The sequence below is a fragment of the Spea bombifrons genome, chromosome 9 (assembly GCF_027358695.1).
Source record: "Spea bombifrons isolate aSpeBom1 chromosome 9, aSpeBom1.2.pri, whole genome shotgun sequence".
NCBI classification, from domain to species: Eukaryota; Metazoa; Chordata; class Amphibia; order Anura; family Pelobatidae; genus Spea; species Spea bombifrons.
This window is the reverse complement of record NC_071095.1, coordinates 39,620,944-39,642,997: the sequence shown is the minus strand read 5'-3', so window position 1 is coordinate 39,642,997 and position 22,054 is coordinate 39,620,944. Positions and strand designations below refer to the sequence as shown.

The following is a 22,054-nucleotide window of genomic DNA, read 5'->3' as shown; positions in this document are numbered from 1 at the left end:
TCTGAGTGGACATCTTTGTTACATCATCGCATGTCAATGAAATGTGTAGGGACGTCTCCGCCATGATATGGGACTGACTTATCGGAACTGGACTTATAGTAAAGCGGCTAGATAACCTTGTTGATGAACTTGCACCTTTAGTTCTGCTCTTGGTATAACAGTTGCCAAAAAGTCATCGTTGCTGTAAATAATGTAAGATATAAAGTGAGAGGTTCTGTGGGCCTTTGGAAAGGGAGCATGGGGATACGTTGGTTGCATGATCCTTTCAATGCTTAAACTATGTTAAGATATGCATGCCCTTAACCCATCGAGCACCCAAATATATGGAGCACTACACTGCCCATTATTTTAGTACTCAATGGGTTAAACAACCACAAATATTTAAATCCTTGTATCCCCACATGACCACCCATTTCATCACAATGCTCTACATGTCTCCCCTAGTAGACTCCAATTGGGTTAAAGGACAGCCTTTTTATGATTAATGTGATTTCTGAAAGTTGCTTTTTTATATTACTCCTTTTCAGTGTAAGGGGAGAAGACTTTTTTAATCTTTTGGGGCAGTTTTTATTGCACTGTGATCTGCCCTATTTCCTTCTTATCAAAAGGAGGCTGCTTGTTTGTTTTTAACCCTTTCTTTGTACTCAGTGTCTTAATTTCAATAAAAGTGTGAATATTTTGAAGTCTCCTTTTGATGATCTTTGTACGGTTTGCTGTTTGTAAAAACAAAATAGAAGTTTAATGTAACGGCTTTGTTTGATCCCATAGGTAGCCCTCCACTCATGTGTGGCATATTGATAAGCCGGTAACAACGTACGCAGTGCTTCTTACTATACATATATTCAAGACTAAGACAAACCAATACATTAGGTGGAGAGGGCCCTGCTTACAATCTTGAGGGAAACTGGATTATCTACAGCAAGGCAGGTGTTTTAAAATTTTGATTGAATTTCCGGAGTTGGGTTCCGGTACCCTATTAACAGCTTTACTACATGCCATCGGTGTTAAGTATGCCCACAGACCGTCCTGCTTTGAACCATGTACCTACAACTGAGCATGTTCATTGTCTTATTCTAGAGGGGTCTTCCAGAATATGAATATGTTGCAGTTTAGAAGAAGCCTGATTATGTGAGATATCAAACCATCTAGCTTTTGAAATCCATATACAGCAGGCTGGGTTATCCTCATTAAGCCCTTTTGAGAGAGTGGGTGAGTGAGCATGAAAGAACCGACAAAATATAAAGAAAACAAGTTATTTGCTTTGTTTTTGTTTTTCTTTGGGGGTCCCATCTTGTTTTCTATGATTCATACAAGTTGCCGAAATATACACATTTTGTTAAAATTGCAATTTGTTGGAACCCGAATGCACAAGTCTAATAGCCATTCACCTTGCCAAATTATCTACCTATGTTTTTTTGTCTTCTGATCTTTACGTACCCATTACCCACCATAAAAGTGCATCTCCCCCTCCTCTTTGTATACATTACTTATGAAATAGTTAATTGTTTGTGGCAGTGTTCCCCTGCTGTATTTCCCCTACACTAGACTGAAAGTACTCCCCACTGACAGGAGTTTAAAATACTGATTATAATAAGGTGTTCCTTTAGCTGGGTCAAAACTTAAATCTCCAACCCCTGGGGCTTGTACGAAGCTTGCTGTGGACAGACCGTATTAGTCCAGAATCCAGCAGGTGGCGCTGCAGAATTTCGTTTGCTTTGCCATGAAAATCTACGAGTTTGCTGCGTTTCGTTTGCAGCATGCCTTACGTGATTGGTTGAAATATGTGAAGTGGGCGTGTCAGGAAGCAGTCTTGGACTGCACATGGCATCTCCTCTTCCTGTGAGGTGATGGCAGCTTCTGGACACTCTATGTGGAAATGTCTAGAGGATTTCTCCCAGGAGGTTAGAGGTAAGAGGAAACGTTGTGTACAACTGCAGATAAAACCTTTCCACATAATATCCACACAGTTAACTGCAAGGTCTGCGCTTTGTGACTTTATGAACTATGTATGCTTGCTCCAGAGTGACTGAAATACACATATACAAATAGGTTTTTGATGGCTATTTGCATTGGTTGAACTTAACACCATGTCAGCTAAACACCTGTAATGCAAGCTGCTGAGCCTCCCAGATAGTACGTGGGTTCTTATTATTACTAACTTTTATTCATATAGTGACAATTTATGCATGGCTTTTTACAGTCCATTCATTCAAAGGGTATGACAAAACTAGAACTGACAGACTAAACGTTACATTATGGCAAGCTTACAATCTAGAGAGTGATCAAAACATGATTCTGGTGACATATTGAAATATTGATGTTGTTACCATAGCAACCAATGGAATGCCCCTTCTTATTGGACAATTCTAAAAATTGCAATGAAAATGTTCGGTTTTACGTTTTTCACTGCTTGGTGATACAGACGTTCTGTGAAATTTAAATTGCATTTAGATAGAATGGGTTTGGTGACGTCTTTTTGAGATGCCGTGTATTCTATAATCAATGTGTACGTGCTGTGAAATGACTGTGTCTATCCAGCTGTCTCACCGAAAGCTCAATGTAAGTAAAGATGACGATTGTATTAAAAAAAAAAAAGTAAAATTGGACTAAATTACTATTTTGCACACAGAAACATATCTACAGAAGGTATTTTGTTGTGTTAAACCGCCAACAAAAATGAAGTTACGATCTTTTCAGAACTCCAAGTTACTGACAGCATCCCTTACCTGGAAGAACCTCCTTCTCCATTGGAATTTTATCGAGAATGGCTGTGCCCAAACAGACCCTGCATCATCCGCAATGCTCTGAGCCACTGGCCAGCACTCCACAAGTGGACTGCCGATTACCTACGGTAAAGAAATCAGACTGGCCGTGTTTGTTTCTCTGTGTAAGAGATATATTAGGCACAGCTGTCTGTAAGCACAACTCAAGTCTCTCTCTCTTTTTTTGTGAAGGACACATGTAGGTTCTAAGGTTGTGAGCGTGGCCGTAACCCCAAATGGCTATGCTGATGCCGTGTACGACGATAGGTTTGTCATGCCTGAGGAGAGATCACTGCTATTAGCAGATGTTCTAGATATCATAGAGAAGAAGAAGAAGCCCCCAGGTGTGTTTTACATCCAGAAACAATGCTCCAATCTCACAGAAGAGTTCCCTGAGCTCCTGGGGGACATGGAGAGCCACATACCATGGATGAGCGAGGCGCTGGGTAATGTATAATTGACCAGGGTCCTGTAAATACTATATTTACATATAAATATAACTCATTCTCGCAGATTTGTATGTCATTTAAGTTTTTTTTTTTTTTTTTTGCTCACACATGTTTCTGTATTTTAGGGGTTAATTTGAATTTCCTTAAATTATTTTTTAGTTTCATGGTTATATTTGTTGGTTTCCTTGTATATACAAAGGAACCAGCAAACCACACTTTCACGCTACCTTACACCTATAGAATGCTCATAAAATTCATATAGAAATTAGTTATAGACTGTTTTACAAGGATATTTCACTTGTGCCTTTTTGTTTGTTTTTTAGACACTCTAATCTTTTTCCCACAAAGCATACTATATTTACTAAATTTTCTTATAGCAGCTTGTATTTTACGAATAATCTGATTAGTCATTTCCATTCTAACTCTGTTCTATATCAAACCAATTTTATTTATTTTAATCTAGGAAAAATGCCAGATGCTGTTAACTTCTGGCTCGGAGAGGCCGCAGCAGTGACCTCCTGTAAGTATCTGTCTACACCTAAAGAATGTTAGTATACCAAAGATTTATAAAAAGCATGCTATTTATACTTGTTGAACATTAGCAAATTGTTACATTATTATCAAAACAATATCATAAATTCGTACATAATGAGAATGTTCAATGTTTTATTTCTCATATCTTAAGGAAGCACATAGGTTCTATCTGAGAAGGCACAAAACTCCTTGCACCCATCCTGTTTAATCTAAATGTATATAAATATTTATATTTAGATATGCTCTTTTCTTCCTTAAGATATGAGAAAAATAAGTGTTAATCAATTCTGATTATCTCTCCCCTATATCCCCCCTATCTGCCCTTGTTTATCTCTCCCTTTTTTCCATCTCTTTTTCTTTCCTTTTTATCTCTTTTCTTATCTCCCCTTCTCATCATCGCTCCCCTTTATTCCCATTTCTCTTCTTTCTCATTATATCCCCATCTCTCTTCTTTCTCATTATATCCCCATCTCTAAAGGGACCGTCTTGTGTCCCATACAGCCCCATCAATATAACATGCATATTTAAAGTTCTCTGTAGGGTAAATCCACTTACCCATGCTCCGCTGTTCATGCCAGCTTTGAGATTCCAGTGAATCCCTCCATACATTGCTGCGGGGAAAATATGTCACTCCTCTATCATATTACAATATAATGCATGTGATGTCTGAAGTGTCCCTAATGAACTGAGGAAATATAGCTGCTACCATGGTATACACAAAAGGGCCTGTAATACACATATGTATTTGTTGTTCTAATCTGTAAATACAATTACTATTATGTGATTTGTTTGAGTGTCTTTCTTCCAGTGCATAAAGATCACTATGAGAACTTGTACTGTGTGATTTCTGGGGAGAAACATTTTATCCTTCATCCTCCAAGCGATCGCCCTTTTATCCCATATGGTAAATCTGCCTCTATCAATTGTTTAACTTACTGGGGACACATTGGTCATATAACAGGGATTTGCAGAGGTATAATTACAGCTTTATGTCTAAGTGTAGTCCAACATGTCCATATACTGCTTAATATGGTATTTAATTGATTATTGCCTCTTTGAATTTGTGATACACCAGAACAAACTAGGGACAGAATCAATGTAAGATTACCAAGGGAGTGCCATGTTTAATCTGTTTTTACCAATTGGCACTTTAAGAAATGTACCAGCCAGCGACATACCAGGTTCATGAAGATGGATCGTTTCAAGTGTTGGACCAAGAAGGAGCAGAGAAGGTAATGGCTTACAGAAAAGTTTTATTGACTTGCACTATTCAGTAGTCTTGACCATACACCATTTTCAATGCCGTAATAGATTAGTAGAAGTTGGGCAGCTTGTGGGTTCTATAAGTTGGAAAAGTCGTCTAATTGACCACCCCGAGCTTGACCAGGCTTCCAAGCATTGCACCACTCATTATAATGGGGACAAAAATGATATGTTCAGTTACTCTGTATTTCTGGGAATCTCACTGTATGCTCTTTAGGGTGTAATTCCCATTTGTGTATAGTTGTTTTGACCAGACCTCTGTTGTTGAGCAGCCCCAGCTACCACACAGGTGCCTCATTAATGGTATCCAGAAAGGGCTTAAAAAGCAGTGTCTCTGATTGGGGTACTTTGACATAGTGGTGGGCTAAGTAGTATATGGCCATATAGCGTGACGGAATTGCCAGTATTGCCTCATATAGGTGCTTTTAGATGGTATTTGCTAGGTTTGCACTGATTCCCTGATGTTGAAATGTATAAATCAGTCTGAAGCTGACCTATTATTATTATTGTTTTATATAACACCATCAAATTCTGTAGCGCTGTACAATGGGTAGACAGGATGTAACAAGTAGTATGTTACATAACAAATTGACTTACAGAGACAACAGGTGAGGAGGGCCCTGCTCAAACGAGCTTACGGTCTAGAGGGATTTAGGCTTTGGTGCATAAACTGCATTTTTATGCACCAAAGCATCATTTATATCTGAAATAAATTACCCTGTGTGTTTGTGCCTTTTTGCAGTTTGGTGCTTTTAAGCTTTATGAAGCTAACTTTTTTTGGAAGGTTCCTTGGATTCCTCTTGACCCACTGGACCCAGACTTGAATCTGTACCCAGAATATGAAAAGACAAGACCTTTGTACTGTACGTTGAGAGCAGGGGAAATGCTTTATCTGCCTTCTCTTTGGTTTCACCACGTCCGTCAGTCTCACGGCTGCATTGCTGGTAAGAATATATGTATAGCCATACCTCCATATTTTACACTGCTTTGTTCCCCAAAAAACCATGAGCACCAGATAGGGTAGCATTCACTGCTGGATTATAGATGTTTTCTCCAGTTGTCAATATATGTGAAAGTTTCACCCCACTGAAAAGCCTCTATGATGTCCCATACAGCAGTGTATTTAAGATTGGCGCTGCCATAGTCCTGAACAAGTTCTGTGGCCCAAGCTTTTAATGCAGTCTTAGAAGGCTTTGCCATTAACTGGCTAACTGAGCAGCAGCACACCTGAGGGCCTGATCACCCATGAAAGCGATTTACTGCGGATGCAAGAATTCATACCTGATCTACGTGCATGATCTGTCCATGTGATAAGCCGAGAGCCAGGAAGTCATATAAAGAAGAAACAATAGTATATGTTTTTTTTTATTCACATGGCATTTCTAAACGTGTTGTTTCACTTTTTATTTCTGATTTACTTCTTATTCCGTGTTGTATTTTTTTCTGTCAACCACCCTTGTATGCAAGACGAATATGAGTATACACAACATTTCTATTGTTGCAACCAGTGGGATATTAGCTGGTTAATTTTCTCTTCTTTTTTTCTTACAGTGAATTACTGGTATGACATGGAATATGATATTAGATACCACTACTTCCAACTTGTTGATGCTCTCACTAAGGTCGTAGGAAGTGTGAGGTGATCAGGATGGAGAGTGTGGGAATGATCGCAGCCTCCTGTTAAGGTTAAAATGCTCAGTGTTCTCTACGTTATAATGAAAAAGACGTGCCAATAAGGTTTATTGCAAGGAAAAGCCCAAGGACGCTTCAAGACTCCTGGCACTGTATTGTGATACATTATATATAATGTGATACTAGAACCTCATATGGAACACAACATCTGTAAGAGTCTTCATGATGGGTGAATTATGAGGCTTGCACGTCCGCTAGCATAATTAAAGGAGAGCTGTAATATAATTTTTAACATAAATACATTTATTTATTAACACTGTAGTCTTTCCATTTTTATTAGCAATATTGTTTTTTTTAACTTTAGGGTACCTGAAGTTTGCAAAAAAAAGTCTTCCGCTGACACTCCTTTCACCTGAATCTCCTTTCACTGCACACGTCCTTACTGAACAACACTCAGCAACTTAATATTGTAGAGATAATATAACACAGAAGAATAATTAAGAATATTATGGAACAAAAGGTCAAGACGGCTTCTCCCATGGTGCATATAATATATAATATAGAAGACAAGGTTCACAACCAGGGCTTTTCCATACTTTATTTAAAAAAAAAAGTTTACAGTTTACCCTTATGCACCTCATTTTGTATAGGTATGGATCTGTCTTATTAAACTGTGATTAAAGGGTAAACTTATTGTATTTTTTTTTTAATATGGAATAGAAATGGTTATTAAGGTAACACTTTTAGCTCATATGGCTGTTAACTGAGAGTGTATAAATTATTTACGTATGGAATCGTAATGTTTTTTAGCTAATACAAATGCCTATAAATGAAATATTACACATTTATTGGGTTATAATTTGAGAAAGTTCTCCCAAGAGATATAAGATATCCGGTTTAAATGGAGGAGGTGTAGTATAAGAGACATATTGGTAAGAGAAGAACGGATGGATAACACTAATGGGTGAACCTATTGTATTAATCCCCCCAAACCCCCCCCCCATGGCATATGGACATGGGGGAGCCAAAAACCAACCCCGTCTGAATTGTTCGTTGGGAGCTTCAGAGTAATTTGTGATTTGACACAACCTCTCACAAGGGAGTATTACTTGCAAAATATTTGGTCAGTATAGGCTATTTTTTTTCTTTTTGTGTAAATGTTTTTAGAGGAGAGATGTTTGCTCCTCTTATTTTGTGTTATGTTGTCCGGCTGATGGAAGTGGCAAACTTATGCTTGGTGGGCCGCCTGGTGGGAGGAGGGATCAGCCCCCAGTCAGTTAATGTTCAGGGCCTAATTTTTATAAATTCACCTATAAAAAGAAATAGAGTATATGATTTTCTGAGAAAGGAGAGGCTAGATTTAGCTTTTTTTCAGGAGACCCTCTGGAGAAGAATGGATACGCTTAGGTGGGGAGGTAGACAGTTCCCTCAAATTTTCTACTCTTCTTCAGAAGAAAGGGAAAAAAAAAAGAGGAGTGGCAATAGCTTTCTGCAGTAGGGTGAAAATAGAGACAAAATATACCTATCAAGACTCAGAGGGACATTTCCTGATCTGGGTTGGAATGGTAAATGAGATTTATGCTGGTCAATATTTACCTGCCAAATACAGACCCTCTGACGGTTCTCTCCAAAATCCTGGATAAAGTGGAGAAGGTTAAAGAAGGCGCTCTGCTGATTGCAGGAGATTTCAACTGGATATCGAGCTAAATAAGAAGGTGGGCCTTCATAAAGATGTCCCAAAGAATTTAAGAAAAAAACTCAAGAGCATTTAGAAATATCACTGAGTGCCAATTTATATATTTGGAGGGTCTTTCACCCCACAAAGAAATAAACAACGAAAGTGGTCACTTAAAGGGCTGAATAAACCAACGTGAGAGACCTTTTTCTTTTTTGAATGGCTCTATATATTGTCTCGCAAAATGTGAGGAGCATTAAAGGGACTGCGCATGGAGCTTTTTTGTTTGACTGTTTTTCTTCCAAAGGTTATGACATCCTTTGTTTATAAGACACCAATTTACAGGAACCACCGCGGTCTGCTGTTTGGACAAAGGGACCTTGTTGTTTTTCTTATAGTTTAGATAAGAATAGTGGGGTGGGGATTTTGTTTAAAAACAACTCGTTCACTGTTTTGAAACAAATAGACGTTGAAAAGGGGAGGGCTTTAATTGTTTACTTTAAATTTGAGAGTACAGTTTTTAGAGTTTAGAATGTTCCTTTCTGGAAGGAAACCTACCTTTCTGTTGGGTGATTTTAACTGTATCCTTAAGGAAGGTGATAGAATAGGCGGCGGAGGTGGGGTAGATAGCTCTGGAAAAGAGTTACAGACAATTATTGAAGATTTCGGTTTTCTGGATACGGTAAAATATCTCCAAAAGCGTACAGAATGTTTTACTTTTTTTTTTTGAAAATGGTCTTGTAAGATCTAGGATTGATTATATTTTGGTCACCCAGGCATGAATGTAGTAGAAGAGACGTACAATAGAGTCTCTCTTTCTGATCATGTGTGTCTGACATGTATAGTGAGCTTGAATTTAAAACTTGGTATGCTTAAAACTCTCGGTATGCTCGCTGCTATAGGAGATGGCGAGGCAAAATTACACGAGCGTACATCAAACCTACTCTAGAATTCATATGGTTTTTGGAGAACAAACTTTGATAAAACTAATTAAAGAAATTACCCTCAAAGATAATCTATGGTCAGATCACAGGTGATCTTTGAATTAAAGGACAAATTGGATAGGCCCCATTAAACAACTTGGCGTTTAGATGATTTTCTTGTTTACCCAAATAAACCATAAGGACGTCATCCCAGAGATGACCAAGTTCTTCTTCTTAGAAAATAAACCAGAAGACACGACGCTTTCTAATAGGTGGACCGCGTACAAAGCGGTTATAAGAGGGCCACCTCATTAAGATTAAAAGATGAATAAGGTAAAGTCAGGTAAATAAAGGTCAGATCTATACATTTCCCTCTACAACCTATCTTCTGCAAATAAATTAAATCTATCAGCCAAAAGCATGAAGGAAATAGATGATATTCAGAACTCAATCAATCAAATAGTATTCAAAAATATGGAAAAAATGGAATTCAATTTATTATAAACCAATAAAAAAAAAAGCGAGCCAATAGTAGAATTGATAAATTGGCAGGAGTATTTTGAGATTACTACAAGAAATATATATATATATACTTTGCCAAAGGTACCTTCCGAGGAGTATATAACAGAATATGTGTCAAAAACTGACATCTCAAGCATATTTGAGGAGCAGAAACAGATTCTGAATAGACCACTAGAGAAAAAAAAAATTTAAGATAAACTTGTAACGTATAAATCTCCGGGCCCTGACGTGTTTAGTAACTATTTTTTGAAAAATATTCAAGCAGGACATAATAGACTGCCTTTTAGAAACTTTTAGAGACATTTCTCAGACAGGTCATTGCCCTAAGGAGATGCTCCAGGCTAATATTTTCCCTATCCTGAAACAAGAAGGAAGTAACAAACTACAGACCAATCTCTCTGATTAACATGGATGTGAAACGCTATTCAACCATATTGGCGGAGGGATTAAAATCGGCCCTAATTCCATAATCCACAAAGATCACATTGGTTTTGTCCCGAGGAGGGACTCCGGTAATAATGTAAAACGACTATTGGATACCCTGGATTACGCAGGAAGGCATAATATCCCCCTTCTGACCTTTGTTTGGAACAGAAAAAGTGTTCAACAGGGTAGGATGGGGGTACATGAGCAGCATGCTGAGGGCATTCGGAATAACAGATTGGATATACAGAGCAATAACGTCTTTGTATTCGTCCCTTAGTGCTAGGGTCGTGGGACCGGTTATCTGTGCAGAGTGGTTCAACCTTCAGAATGGAACCAGACAGGGGTGTCCACTCTCCCCTGTCTTGTACATTTTGTCCTTAGAGCAATTTGCTGTTAACATTAGACAAAATAAGGATATTAAGGGACTTTGTTAAGGAGGGGGGAATAAAAGGTAGCCCTGTATGCAGACAATGTCATTGTCTCACTGATAAATCCAATGGATTCTATGATGGCTTTCATGAAAGAGGTGGTTAGGTACCGTTTTGCCTCTAATTACAAACTGAACTTAAATAAGACCGTAGCCCACTTTATAAATGTTGATAAAGGGAAGTGCTGACCAAATACAAAGACATTTTTGGATAGAAAATTCTAGAGTAGATTATGTCTATCTCGGCATTAAAATCCCCAGAAATATTAACATTATGATAGATTTTCTACATTTATTAAAAGTTACCAATAAACTATTGATGGAATGGAAATGGGACGCATTAACACTTATGTCATGCCCAGGTGGACATACCTCTTTCGTATGGTCGCAATGTCTATTCCCCTTAGCTGGCTTGAACTAGTACAAAAAAAGTTTTTAAAATGTATGGAAGGGCAGTAGACTATGGATCAGTAATATACTTTGAGCTCCAGGATCTCCAAAGGAGGGACAAGCTTCCCGTTGGTAAAACAATACTATGAAGCTAGCATATTGTCTCATATAGTTAAGACCCACTCAGAGGCCAACGTAGAAGAAGGTTGGTACCAAATCGAATCTGAGGCATGCGGGGTGAAGGACCTAAAATTATATGGTCAATTAATTCCTCAGAGACAATGAGGATAGCCAGAGAAAATATGATTCTAGGGAAAATTATTCCAGTATGGAATGCATTTAAAAACAAACTAGGCCTTAAAGATAAATTAAGTCTTTGAAGTTACAAACGCTGGAGTGTATAATTGAAGATCTTTCAGATTGTAAGCAAGTAGGGATCAATGTCCTTGAGGACCTATTAATAGATGGCAGGATTAGATCCTTCGCCATATTGAACCAACAATTTAACCTCTCTAATTCCAATATCGTTAAATATTTCAGGATAAAAATTGTCTAAAAAACTATTTGGATCTCTCGGGGGGAGAAACGATAAAAGAGTTTTCCAGAATATTTCAAAAACATAATGATTAAAAAAATACTAGCTAAATGTCTTACATGTGTAGGCCTAAAAGACCATCCATCAACAATAATCTCAAGTATCCCAAAATGGGAGAAAGAGTTAAATTTTAAGATACCACTAAACAAATGGTAGGCCCTCTTGCCAGAATCATAAACTGGGTCCATGACTTATCTCTGTTAGAAACACAATATAAAGTCATAAATAGATAGTATTATGTACTCACTAGATTGGCAGGATGTTCCAACAGGCCAACAAGACTTGTTGGTGCTGTGAGGAAATGGATGGGTCATTTCTCCACATTTGGTGGAATAGCAGAAAAGTTGCCAAATTGTGGAATAGAGTATGAGATTTTCTAAAGAGGGACGGTAATATTACCATCCCTAGAACCCCAGCCTCCTTTCATTTGCATATAAGTTGGCCCCCTACGTCTGTCTCAGTCTCAGGTGACGTTTGCAATTAACAGCTGTTTAGCGACTAAAAAAATTATAGCCAGAGAGTGGAAGCAAATTAAGGATTTTGAGTGGTATAAATTTGAAAATCAATTAAGATACCAAATTCAAATGGAACTGAGGGTTAGTAGAAACAATATGATATCTCCAAAACAAAAACGTAAGATCTGGAAGGACTGTTTGGCCATGACATAACTAGCATAGGGGGCCCTGGAAAGGTTTCTGGATAGCATTTGACCCTCCTTCCCAGGGGTCCGGTAACAACCAAGCAGGGTTAAAATAGGGTTTGTGTTTTGTTTCCATCAGTCTGGCATTTTATGTTATTATATTGTAAGTTATGTCATTGTAGTGTATAAGGAAGCAAATTTTAGAAGACTGGGTGGAGGGGTGCTGCTCCCATCTCCTTCTGGATTCAAGCAAACCATCCAAGTAGCTTTAAACATCTGGAGATGGACCCCCCAACACCTATATACTTTAACATGCTTTTACCTGTATGCCTGTCTGTTTATATTTATGTGATTATTTCTCTTTTTTGCATGAAAACAATAAATATGTATACAATGAAAAGGTAATCGGTTTAATCTCATCACTTATATGACCTGTACTTACACCGATCAGACTGCCTGCCTAATATTGTGTAGGTCCCCCCCTTGGTGCAAAAACAGCCCTGGTCCAACGAGGCATGGATTCCACTAGACCTCTGAAGGTGTGCTGTGGTATCTAGCAGGTGCTTTCGGTAGTGGACAGAGATCAGCATGGGCATCCTGACTGGTCTAAGGCTACACAGCCCCATAAGCAACAAACTCCAATGCAGTTGTTCCGACACCTTTCTATCAGAACCAGCAATAACTTTTTCAGCAATTTGAGCTGTAGAAGCTCTTCTGTTGGATATGACCACATGGGCCTTCCACCCCCTACATGCATCAATGAGCCTGTCACCAGTTCACTGCTTTTTCTTCCTTGGACCACTTTTGATAGGTACTGACCGCTGCAGACCGAGACCACCCCACAAGAGATGCATCACAATTTGGCCCGTGTCAGTCACTCAGATCCTTATGTTTGCCCGTTTTTTCTGCTTCTACCACAATCAACTTTGATGATGAAATGGTCAGTTGCTGCCTAATATATCCCACCCACTGACATAATGTTATGGCAGATCGGTTGGTGTATGTCAATGAAATAGGTATCTAGTATCGATGCGATGGTAACTTGTACCATTATTTGAATGGTGTTTTAAAACTATACCATGATGCTACAACTAAACCGTCACAAACAATGAAATATAGTTATCCATAACCAACTTTGACACATTGTTGTGGTTAAATGCAAATAAACTAGCTTCCAAACATCAAACTAAAGTACAAATAAAAAAACCCCAATCAGTTGTCCATCTCTGACAATGCCAACAATAGTTTCTACAACAAATAGAGAAACCAGTGAGGCAGCAGGGGAACTAAATATACCATTATATTATATTGTATTATATTACATGCCTTTATACTTTCTCTGTTTAAGATCTAGAGCAGGGATTTACAAACTGGCCCTCCAGCTATTGCTGGACAATATCTCCCATAAAACTCTTCAGCTGGCACAGGAGTGTTAAAGCTCCACTCCAGTAGGGATTTACCCTCCTCCACCGAGGAGACTACTGACATAGATCCATTCTTCCTAATAAGGCGCTTTAATTGGAATCCCCACCTATATTTTACTTGGTTTTTGTCAGCCTGTGATCGCGGGGGCGCTGCTGAGCCTGAGATCTCTCCCACGGAGTGATTCTGTAGGCTGAAACCGCGATATATATATATATTTATATAAAGTGGTGGAATTGGGCTATAAATATGGGGGTAATGCTTTTTACGATTATCACGGGTCATTTTCCGCTAAAGCAGCTGCAGCACTCATTTAACTATGCAACTGACTGGAGTAGAGTAGACACGGAATTGTTTTGCAGGCATTTCGCTGGTCTCAAAACCCCGGCATGTCAATATTGCCAGTCCATGGCTCATGTAGCTAATTTTTGTCTGGCTACCGACAGCCCCCCTCCACTAGCTCGGCCGCCTTGTCCGCCCCCTCCCGTCCAGGACAACTACTTTCCAAAACTCATGATAAATTGGGTAGACCTATCTCGTTTCTAGGCAGGTCCCAGATCTGCAACAATTTCAACGCTAGCGGTTGCCATTTCAGTCAGTGCAGGCTTCTCCACATTTGCATCAAATGTCATAGGGCCCACCCTCAGACCATGTGCCCTGGGACTTTATTCCCTAAGCAATGACTATCCCCGATTAATGTGGAGGGCCTTTTGGGTAAGTACAGTTCCACCCCTCTCCAGATTTAGTAAATTTTCTGGTCCAAGGCTTGGCTTTTGGTTTCTATACAGGTGTAGTAGCCATGCCCCAGGAGTCTTGGGAATGCCCGAATCTTAGGTCAGCCTTATCAGACCCTGATGCGGTGGATTTGCTACTGTCCCAAGAACTGGCTAAAGGATTTATCATCGGCCCCTTTCATTCCCCTCCCGTTCCGGTTTGGAGGGTTAGCCCACTGGGTATTGCTGTTAGCAAATTCTCCAATAAAAAGAGACTCATTATGGATTTGTCTTCCCCTTATTCCTCGGCGTGCCCCAGCATTAATTCCCTCATTCCGGCTGAGGAGTTCTCGCTAAAATACGCCTCCGTCGACAACACCATTCAGGCTATAGTCAACGCAGGGAAGGGCGCTTGGTTATCCAAGGCGGATATTACAGATGCTTTCAAATTATTACCGATTCATCCAGATTTGTGGCATCTTCATGGGATTAAATGGAGGGGGGTTTACTATTCTGCAACCAGATTAGTTTTTGGTTCTAGAAGTAGCCCTAAACTTTTTTGACACTTTAGCTGAGACGTTGACTTGGCTCCTGCTGAATGCTTCCCGTTGCCCGGTAGTGATCCACTACTTGGATGATTTCTTATTGGTGGAGGCCCCCAACGCATCCCCGTGCAGTCTACGGAAGTTATTAGAATTATTCAATGAGCTTCATATCCCAGTAGCCCAACATAAATCGGCAGGTCCAGTTACCACTTTAGAATTCCTGGGGATAGTGCTAGATTCTAATAGGATGGAGGCCAGCCTGCCTAGCGTGAAATTTAAGAGAATTCAGGATATAATGCAGAGTTTCATGAGATCTGAAACTTGTTCCAAACTGCAATTGCAATCCCTTTTAGGCCATCTTAATTTTGCAATGCGGATAATTCCTCAAGGCAGGTCGTACATCTCCCATCTCCTGTCTCTGCTGTCGGGTCCCATGCGTCTGAGGAGGCAGTGGTCATAGGTTAGTCCGCTAGGTCCGACTTGCGTATGTGGGCCAGGTTCCTTAAGACATGGAACGGACGTTCCATGTTTATTTCCCAACCCATTCTTTCTTCCCCAAGGGTTTTTACGGATGCCACTCCATCCCTTGGGTTTTCGGCATTTTTCCAGGATCAGTGGTTAGCAGAAAGGTGGCCTTCGCAGATGATTGAGATTCCCCGCTTTCACAACACCTCGGCCCTGTTCGAAATGTATCCCATTGTGGTTGCAGCGACAGTCTGGGGCAGCATGTAGACAGGTGATACAGTCACCTTTTTTACAGATAACATGGCCACAGTGGAGATCGTCAATAGGGGAAGGTCGTCCTCAATTCACATTATGGGGTTGATGCGTAAACTTACGTGGTTATCATTATATCATACATTTTTTATTAGATGTTCACATGTACCGGGAGAACAGAATATAGCGTTTCAATTTTCAGAGGTTTTTAAAGGTCCAACCCTCAGCGGCAGCAGCACCAACAACTGTGCCGGTTTTCGACGAGCTCATTCTAATATAGAGATGCATCCGCACACAGCTCGCCATATTATCACGAGAGCATTGTCCAACAATACCAGGAAGGCATACGATAGAGCCTGGTCCCTATTTGGCAGATTAGTGGCAGCATCTGCCCCCACGAACGCGTATTCAGTTGCCACCCTCCTGGCTTTCGCAGCGTACTGTCATTTGAGCTTAAACCTCTCATATGGTTCAATTAAGCTTTATTTAACGGGAGTGCAGCATCACATATCATTATATTTTCCTAACAAACCCTCACTGATCGCTACGCACCCAGTCAAGACCTTACTGAGAGGTCTGCAGAAAACCAAGCCAGTTAAGACCCCCAGTCGCTTGCCAATTGAGGGGGAGGTTTTCAGAGCTTTGATAAATTGCTTAGATACTCACCCATTTTCTCCGGCTACTTGTATAGTGCTCAAAGCCGCCATGCTTCTAGCTTTTTATGGATTCATGCGCCCTGGGGAACTGGCCGCGACACCTTATTCTACGTCATTTCTGAAGGTCTCGGATTTATGTCCCGTTGCTGATTATTTCGTTCTATCCCTCGGGCATATGAAAACCAATCAGTCCGGGCCAAGTACGCGAATCATGTTCTTTCCTACTAATTCTGCTTGGTGCCCTGTTGCAGTCCTGGGAGCCTTGTTGGTGTTTTTGTCTGGGAAACCGGGCAACAGCCCTCTTTTGCCCTTCCACAGGGAGCCGTCTGTCACATTTGTCAGATATTGTGAGGTTACTACTTGCAAGTATTGGCCTTAACCCGCTTGCATATTCGGGTCACTCTTTTCGAATCGGGGCTGCCTCAGCGGCATCTAAGAATAAGGTTCCAGCCCAAGTAATTAAAAAGCTAGGCAGGTGGAATTCCTCCTGTTTATCTCTGTATATCCCTCAACCAACATCAGAGATGCGTAATGCCTTCACGTCACTAGTTCTCTAAGCTTGTTATTCATTTATGGTATTCATATTGTCATGTTTTGTTTATCAATAAAGTTATGGCATGACTAACTTTGCGTCTTCTTCTTTTGCCCACTATAGGCCTACCTGGTACGTTGGTCACGGCACACCTCAGACCGAATAGACCCTCTCTTGGTCTTTGGTTCTCCGTTTCACTAATCCTATGCAGTTGCCCCTAACACAACAGAAGAGTACCCGATATTCCCCCCAGCTGATAGCGGGTTGTCATGACAGGTCATGGGTGTTTATTTCATAAAGTCCTGTCCTGTTTCAACTTGACTTGAAAACCCAAACTGACATGGCTGTTTAAAACACTGCCAAAGTTCTGCAATCACAATGGCTTTATGAAATTCTATATTTTATTGGAATTCATATATTTACTGCCAACCAGTGACACAACGATTTGGAGTGTGAGATTTTGCTCTAATTTTTGCGATAGGGTTTTTGGTTTACTTACTATGGCGCTTGCTAGTATGTAGTAATGGAGAAGCACCATGGCGGATGTACTGTGGTTTAATATTCGAAGGTGCTGTTCCACTTTATCTCTTGAGCGTAACACATATTGATATTTTTTCCTATATAAAGTGAGGTGAACCAAAAGCAGGCGCTTTTAGCTGTGTGACGCGATACAACCTGAGCAGGAAAGACTGAATGCACGCACCTACTAAAGAGATGCAAAGACACTTAACCTTGTACCCCTCTCCAATAGTAGAGCTTTTCTAAGTAATACCATATTGTTGACCTATGCTCCGGTAATAGAGTTCTCACAACTGCGGTAATGATTAACTGAAAATGTAGGTACTTTAGACTTTTTTTTTTTCTTTCCTTACAGGGACCTACCTGTAAAACTATTTGGTTTATCTTTGCAATGTTTAACCCCTTAACCACATAAGGATATATGAGAAAATATCCTACATGAGCTTTAGGATGAAATAATACATTTATTGTTCTCGCACTTGCGGGATTTGGGTAATCAGGTTGACAGGGTCTCATGTAATGACGCTTTGCAACATGGCTGACACCACCAGAAACAAATGTTTAAGAGTTCCTGCTAAAAATATATATATATTTTTTTTTTTAAAGTGAGAATAAACAAAACTCTGGTGATCTGACCAGAGGGTTTTTTTTCCTCATCAGTGGCACAGATCTCGTATAAGAAGCCCTAAGTAAATTTTCAAAAATGTTAATTTTTAACATATAATTTGAAATTATAGATTATACATCCAAAAATAGTATTCAAAAGAAGGCCTATCCGTACTTGAGGATATATATATATATATATATATATATATATGAGTTAAGTCAATTCGCTATAGAGGGCACAGTAATGGATATTATAAAACATTCTAAAAGCCATCCTGCCCCCTCTGGCACCGATGGTGTTAACTGTTAATGATACTCGATCAGTGTGTTGTTGGCTGAGGTTTATCAGCCAGGGCGGCAGGATGATCGGGGCCGGCTTTGTAGCTCCACGAGCAGCTGTTTTGCAGCTAATACCCCGCCTCGTGTGCAGCCGCAGCATGGCCGTGTCCCTGCAGGTGTCCCCCGGCCGTTGTCTCTTCGATGAGCCGCTGCAGGTGAAGGTGACCGGTCTGAGCCCCGGGCAGGAGGTCACCCTCCAGGCCGCGCTGACTGACGAAGGCGGGGAGACCTTCACCTCTGTGGGCCGCTACCGGGCAGGGAGCAGCGGGGAGCTGGAGCTGAGCCGATCCCCGGCCCTGGACGGTGGCAGCTTCACCGGTATAGAGCCCGAGGGGCTCCTGTGGGCCATGGAGCCCCAGACTCCCTTCAGGAGGCTGCTGAGGAAGGACGTGCAGAGCCCGCAGCGCGTAGACTTCGCGCTATACGAGAGTCACGAGCCGCGGGGAAAGCTGCTGGCCACGGCCGCCCAGGAAAGGAGCTTCATGGGGGAGGGAGTGAGCCGCATCCCAGTGAGGGAGGGCAGGGTCCGGGCCAGCCTCTTCCTGCCACCAGGTGAGTAAAATCCACCGACTGATTCTACCCAGGAGATCTAAAGTACCGGAAGTGGGCCATACTATTCCGGAAATGCGGAAATGCGGAAATTCTACATACTGCTGGGGAGATGCAGAGAGTACTGGAAGCGGGTCACAGTGTTAGGGAGATGCAGAGAGTACTGGAAGCCAGTTGCAGTGTTAGGAACTGCAGAAAGTACTGGAAGCGAGTCACAGTGTTATGGGGGATGCAGAGAGTACTGGAAGCTGGTCATATTGTTAGGGAGAAGCAGAGAATAATGGAAGCGGGTCACAGTGTTAGGGAGATGCAGAGAGTACTGGAAGCCGGTCATAGCGTTAGGGAGATGCAGAGAGTACTGGAAGCCGGTCATAGTGTTAGGGAGATGCAGAGAGTACTGGAAGCGGGTCACAGTGTTGGGGAGATGCAGAGAGTACTGGAAGCGGGTCACAGTTATAGGGAGATGCAGAGAGTACTGGAAGTGGGTCACAGTGTTGGGGATATGCAGAGAGTACTGGAAGTCGGTCGCAGTGTTAGGGAACTGCAGAGAGTACTGGAAGCTGGTCATAGTGTTAGGGGGATGCATAGAGTACTGGAAGCGGGTCACAGTGTTGGGGAGATGCAGAGAGTACTGGAAGCCGGTCAAAGTGTTAGGGAGAAGCAGAGAGTAATGGAAGCGGGTCGCAGTGTTAGGGAGATGCAGAGAGCACTGGAAGCAGGTCACAGTGTTGGGGAGATGCAGAGAGTAATGGAAACGAGTCGCAGTGTTATGGGGGATGCAGAGAGTAATGGAAGCGAGTCGCAGTGTTATGGGGGATGGAGAGAGTAATGGAAGCGAGTTGCAGTGTTAGGGAGATGCAGAGAGTAAAGGAAGCGGGTCACAGTGTTAGGGGATACAGAGAGTACTGGAAGTGGGTCACAGTGTTGGGGAGATACAGAGAGTAATGGAAGCGGGTCGCAGTGTTAAGGAGATGCAGAGAGTAATGGAAGCGGGTCACAGTGTTAAGGAGATGCAGAGAGTAATGGAAGCGGGTCACAGTGTTAGGAGATACAGAGAGTACTGGAAGACGGTCACAGCGTTGGGGAGATACAGAGAGTATCAACTTCAGAGGAAAGTATAATTTAAATGGACAGTAGAAACAATTTGCCCAAATACAGGGGCTATAAGTAGGATAAATTAGTCCTGTGGTTCTATGTTTCAAGTAGTTCTGGAGGAGTAAGGTTAGTCAGGAGATTTGCTCTCTCTCACATAGGACCTGGCCCATTTCCTGCCATAATTGACCTATATGGAACTGGAGGAGGACTCATGGAGCATAGAGCCAGCCTCCTAGCCAGCAGAGGATTCCTGACTATGGCATTGGCCTATTTTGATTATGATGATCTCCCCAAAGACCTTGGTGGCCTCCACTTGGGATACTTTAGGGAAGCAGTACAGGTTTTTAGTCGTCACCCAAAGGTATTTTTTACTTTTTAATATATATATACATATACATACACACGTTCTTAACATTTGGATAAAACACCGACATACTGTCTGATTCCTGGCCAAAGCACACTGGCCAGCAAGCTACAAGATGCCAATCTCGACAAGTTAATATTTTTTTTTAATAAAAAATGGGTTTCCTAATGGGGCCAGTAGCACTACCCAGTAAAGCACATAATTAGGGTTAAGGTTATCTTCAGACATTTATATGAGTGGCCTGAGATTATTACACCTTATTGTAAATAGGGGAAAGAAATCCCATAAACAAAAATAATGAAGAGCAACTGGGCGGAAGGCCGTTTTCAGTCTGTAGGCACCTATATGGGCCACACATATGTAAATGCATTTGGTAGTCCATACTCACAATACTTTGACAGACACTCACACAACACACAGTGCTAGCACAAAAATAGAACTTGCAATATTGCAGACACATCTAAACAAAATATTACAATAGCTACAGTATTTGTTGAAAATGCCACAATGAAAATTGCAATACAAAAAAGTTTTACTATTTGGTTAAGCAGCGCGTGACTGTATCTGTGTCTTTTTAGGTCAACAACCAAGAGATTGGCCTTATAGGCATCTCAAAGGGTGCTGATTTAGCACTTACCATGGCCACATTCCTCCCTGGCATCAAGGCTGTTGTCAGTATCTCAGGCTGCAATGCCAACACCTTTGCTCCTTTGCCATGTGATGGCTTCACCCTGCCCGGCCTGGCATTTAGCACAGAGAAGATTAAGTTTACAGACTTTGGGGCCATGGATTTTTCAGATGCCATGGATGATCCAGTGGATCCTACATATCAAGAATGTCTTATCCCAGCTGAAAAATCCCATGCTTCTTTCCTCATTCTCAGTGGATCTGATGACAAGAATTGGCAAAGTGCACTTTATAGTGAGCAGCTAGTAACACGCCTTAAAGAACATGGAAAGAATGCAGAGTATCATTGCTACCCTGGTGCTGGTCACCTGCTAGAGCCTCCGTACTTTCCATTGTGTCGTGCCTCTTATCACAAGCTCTTGGGCTTGCCATTTTTATGGGGTGGGCAGCTTGTGGGGCATGCCAGGGCACAAGAGGCTGCATGGCAGAAAATCCAGAGCTTTTTTAGGAAGCATTTAACACAATATAATCCAATACAAAGCCATTTGTAGAAGACTTCCATCTTAAAAGAAAGATGATTACACCTCATAAACATTCACTCAAGATTTGTAGAAAGATTTCCTTTCCAACAACGTGAACATTCTCAGCTTCTCACACCGATACAAAGTAACCTAATAGGGTAGGCCAGCTGGCCATTGGTACCATTGTTGAAGAAGCTGTTATCTAGGTGGCTTCTAGGGCTGCAACTAACGATTTTTTTCATAATCAATTAGTTGGCCGATTATTTTTTCGATTAATCGGATAAAAAAATAAATGTCAATTTTTCATTTATTTAAAATAACTGGATGTTAAAAACAAACGGCAGAAAAAAAAACTTTGATAAAAATGTGTTTCTTGTTTTTATTTCCCAACCTGCCCCCCAGTTATGCACATCTGAGCCCAGGTCTGCCACACTACCTCCCAAAAATGTCACACTGCCTCCCACAAATGCCTTATATACCCTATATGCCTTATACCCCCTGATATGCCATAGTGCCCTCATAGATTCAGACTCGTTCACAGCAGACTGACACAATACTTTTGTAAATAAGTACTGGGTTAATCCCCAGGATTTTGATTCCCCTTAGTTTGC

The 22,054-nt window shown here is 41.1% G+C and overlaps 2 protein-coding genes and 1 long non-coding RNA gene across 3 annotated transcripts; 2 read left to right on the top strand and 1 right to left on the bottom strand.

The window, feature by feature from the left end:
* Positions 1-1,813: 1,813 nt before the first annotated feature.
* On the top strand, positions 1,814-6,787 carry JMJD7 (jumonji domain containing 7). The gene is made up of 8 exons (XM_053474463.1): positions 1,814-1,908; positions 2,698-2,851; positions 2,955-3,208; positions 3,675-3,731; positions 4,554-4,649; positions 4,901-4,977; positions 5,793-5,952; positions 6,560-6,787. Exons 1-8 carry the CDS (start codon positions 1,848-1,850, stop codon positions 6,649-6,651), a joined length of 951 nt encoding a protein of 316 aa, XP_053330438.1. The 5' UTR covers positions 1,814-1,847; the 3' UTR covers positions 6,652-6,787.
* Positions 6,788-17,292: 10,505 nt separating this feature from the next.
* LOC128504438 (uncharacterized) lies at positions 17,293-17,530 on the bottom strand. The gene is made up of 2 exons (XR_008355454.1): positions 17,425-17,530; positions 17,293-17,394 (listed from the first exon to the last, which is right to left on the bottom strand). It is a non-coding gene; the product is annotated as an uncharacterized LOC128504438 (long non-coding RNA).
* A 635-nt stretch (positions 17,531-18,165) lies between these two features.
* On the top strand, positions 18,166-21,808 carry LOC128504436 (acyl-coenzyme A thioesterase 1-like). Its single transcript, XM_053474462.1, has 3 exons — positions 18,166-18,839; positions 20,090-20,292; positions 20,874-21,808. The coding sequence occupies exons 1-3, from the start codon at positions 18,242-18,244 to the stop codon at positions 21,471-21,473; spliced, it is 1,401 nt and encodes a 466-aa protein (XP_053330437.1). The 5' UTR covers positions 18,166-18,241; the 3' UTR covers positions 21,474-21,808.
* Positions 21,809-22,054: the final 246 nt, after the last annotated feature.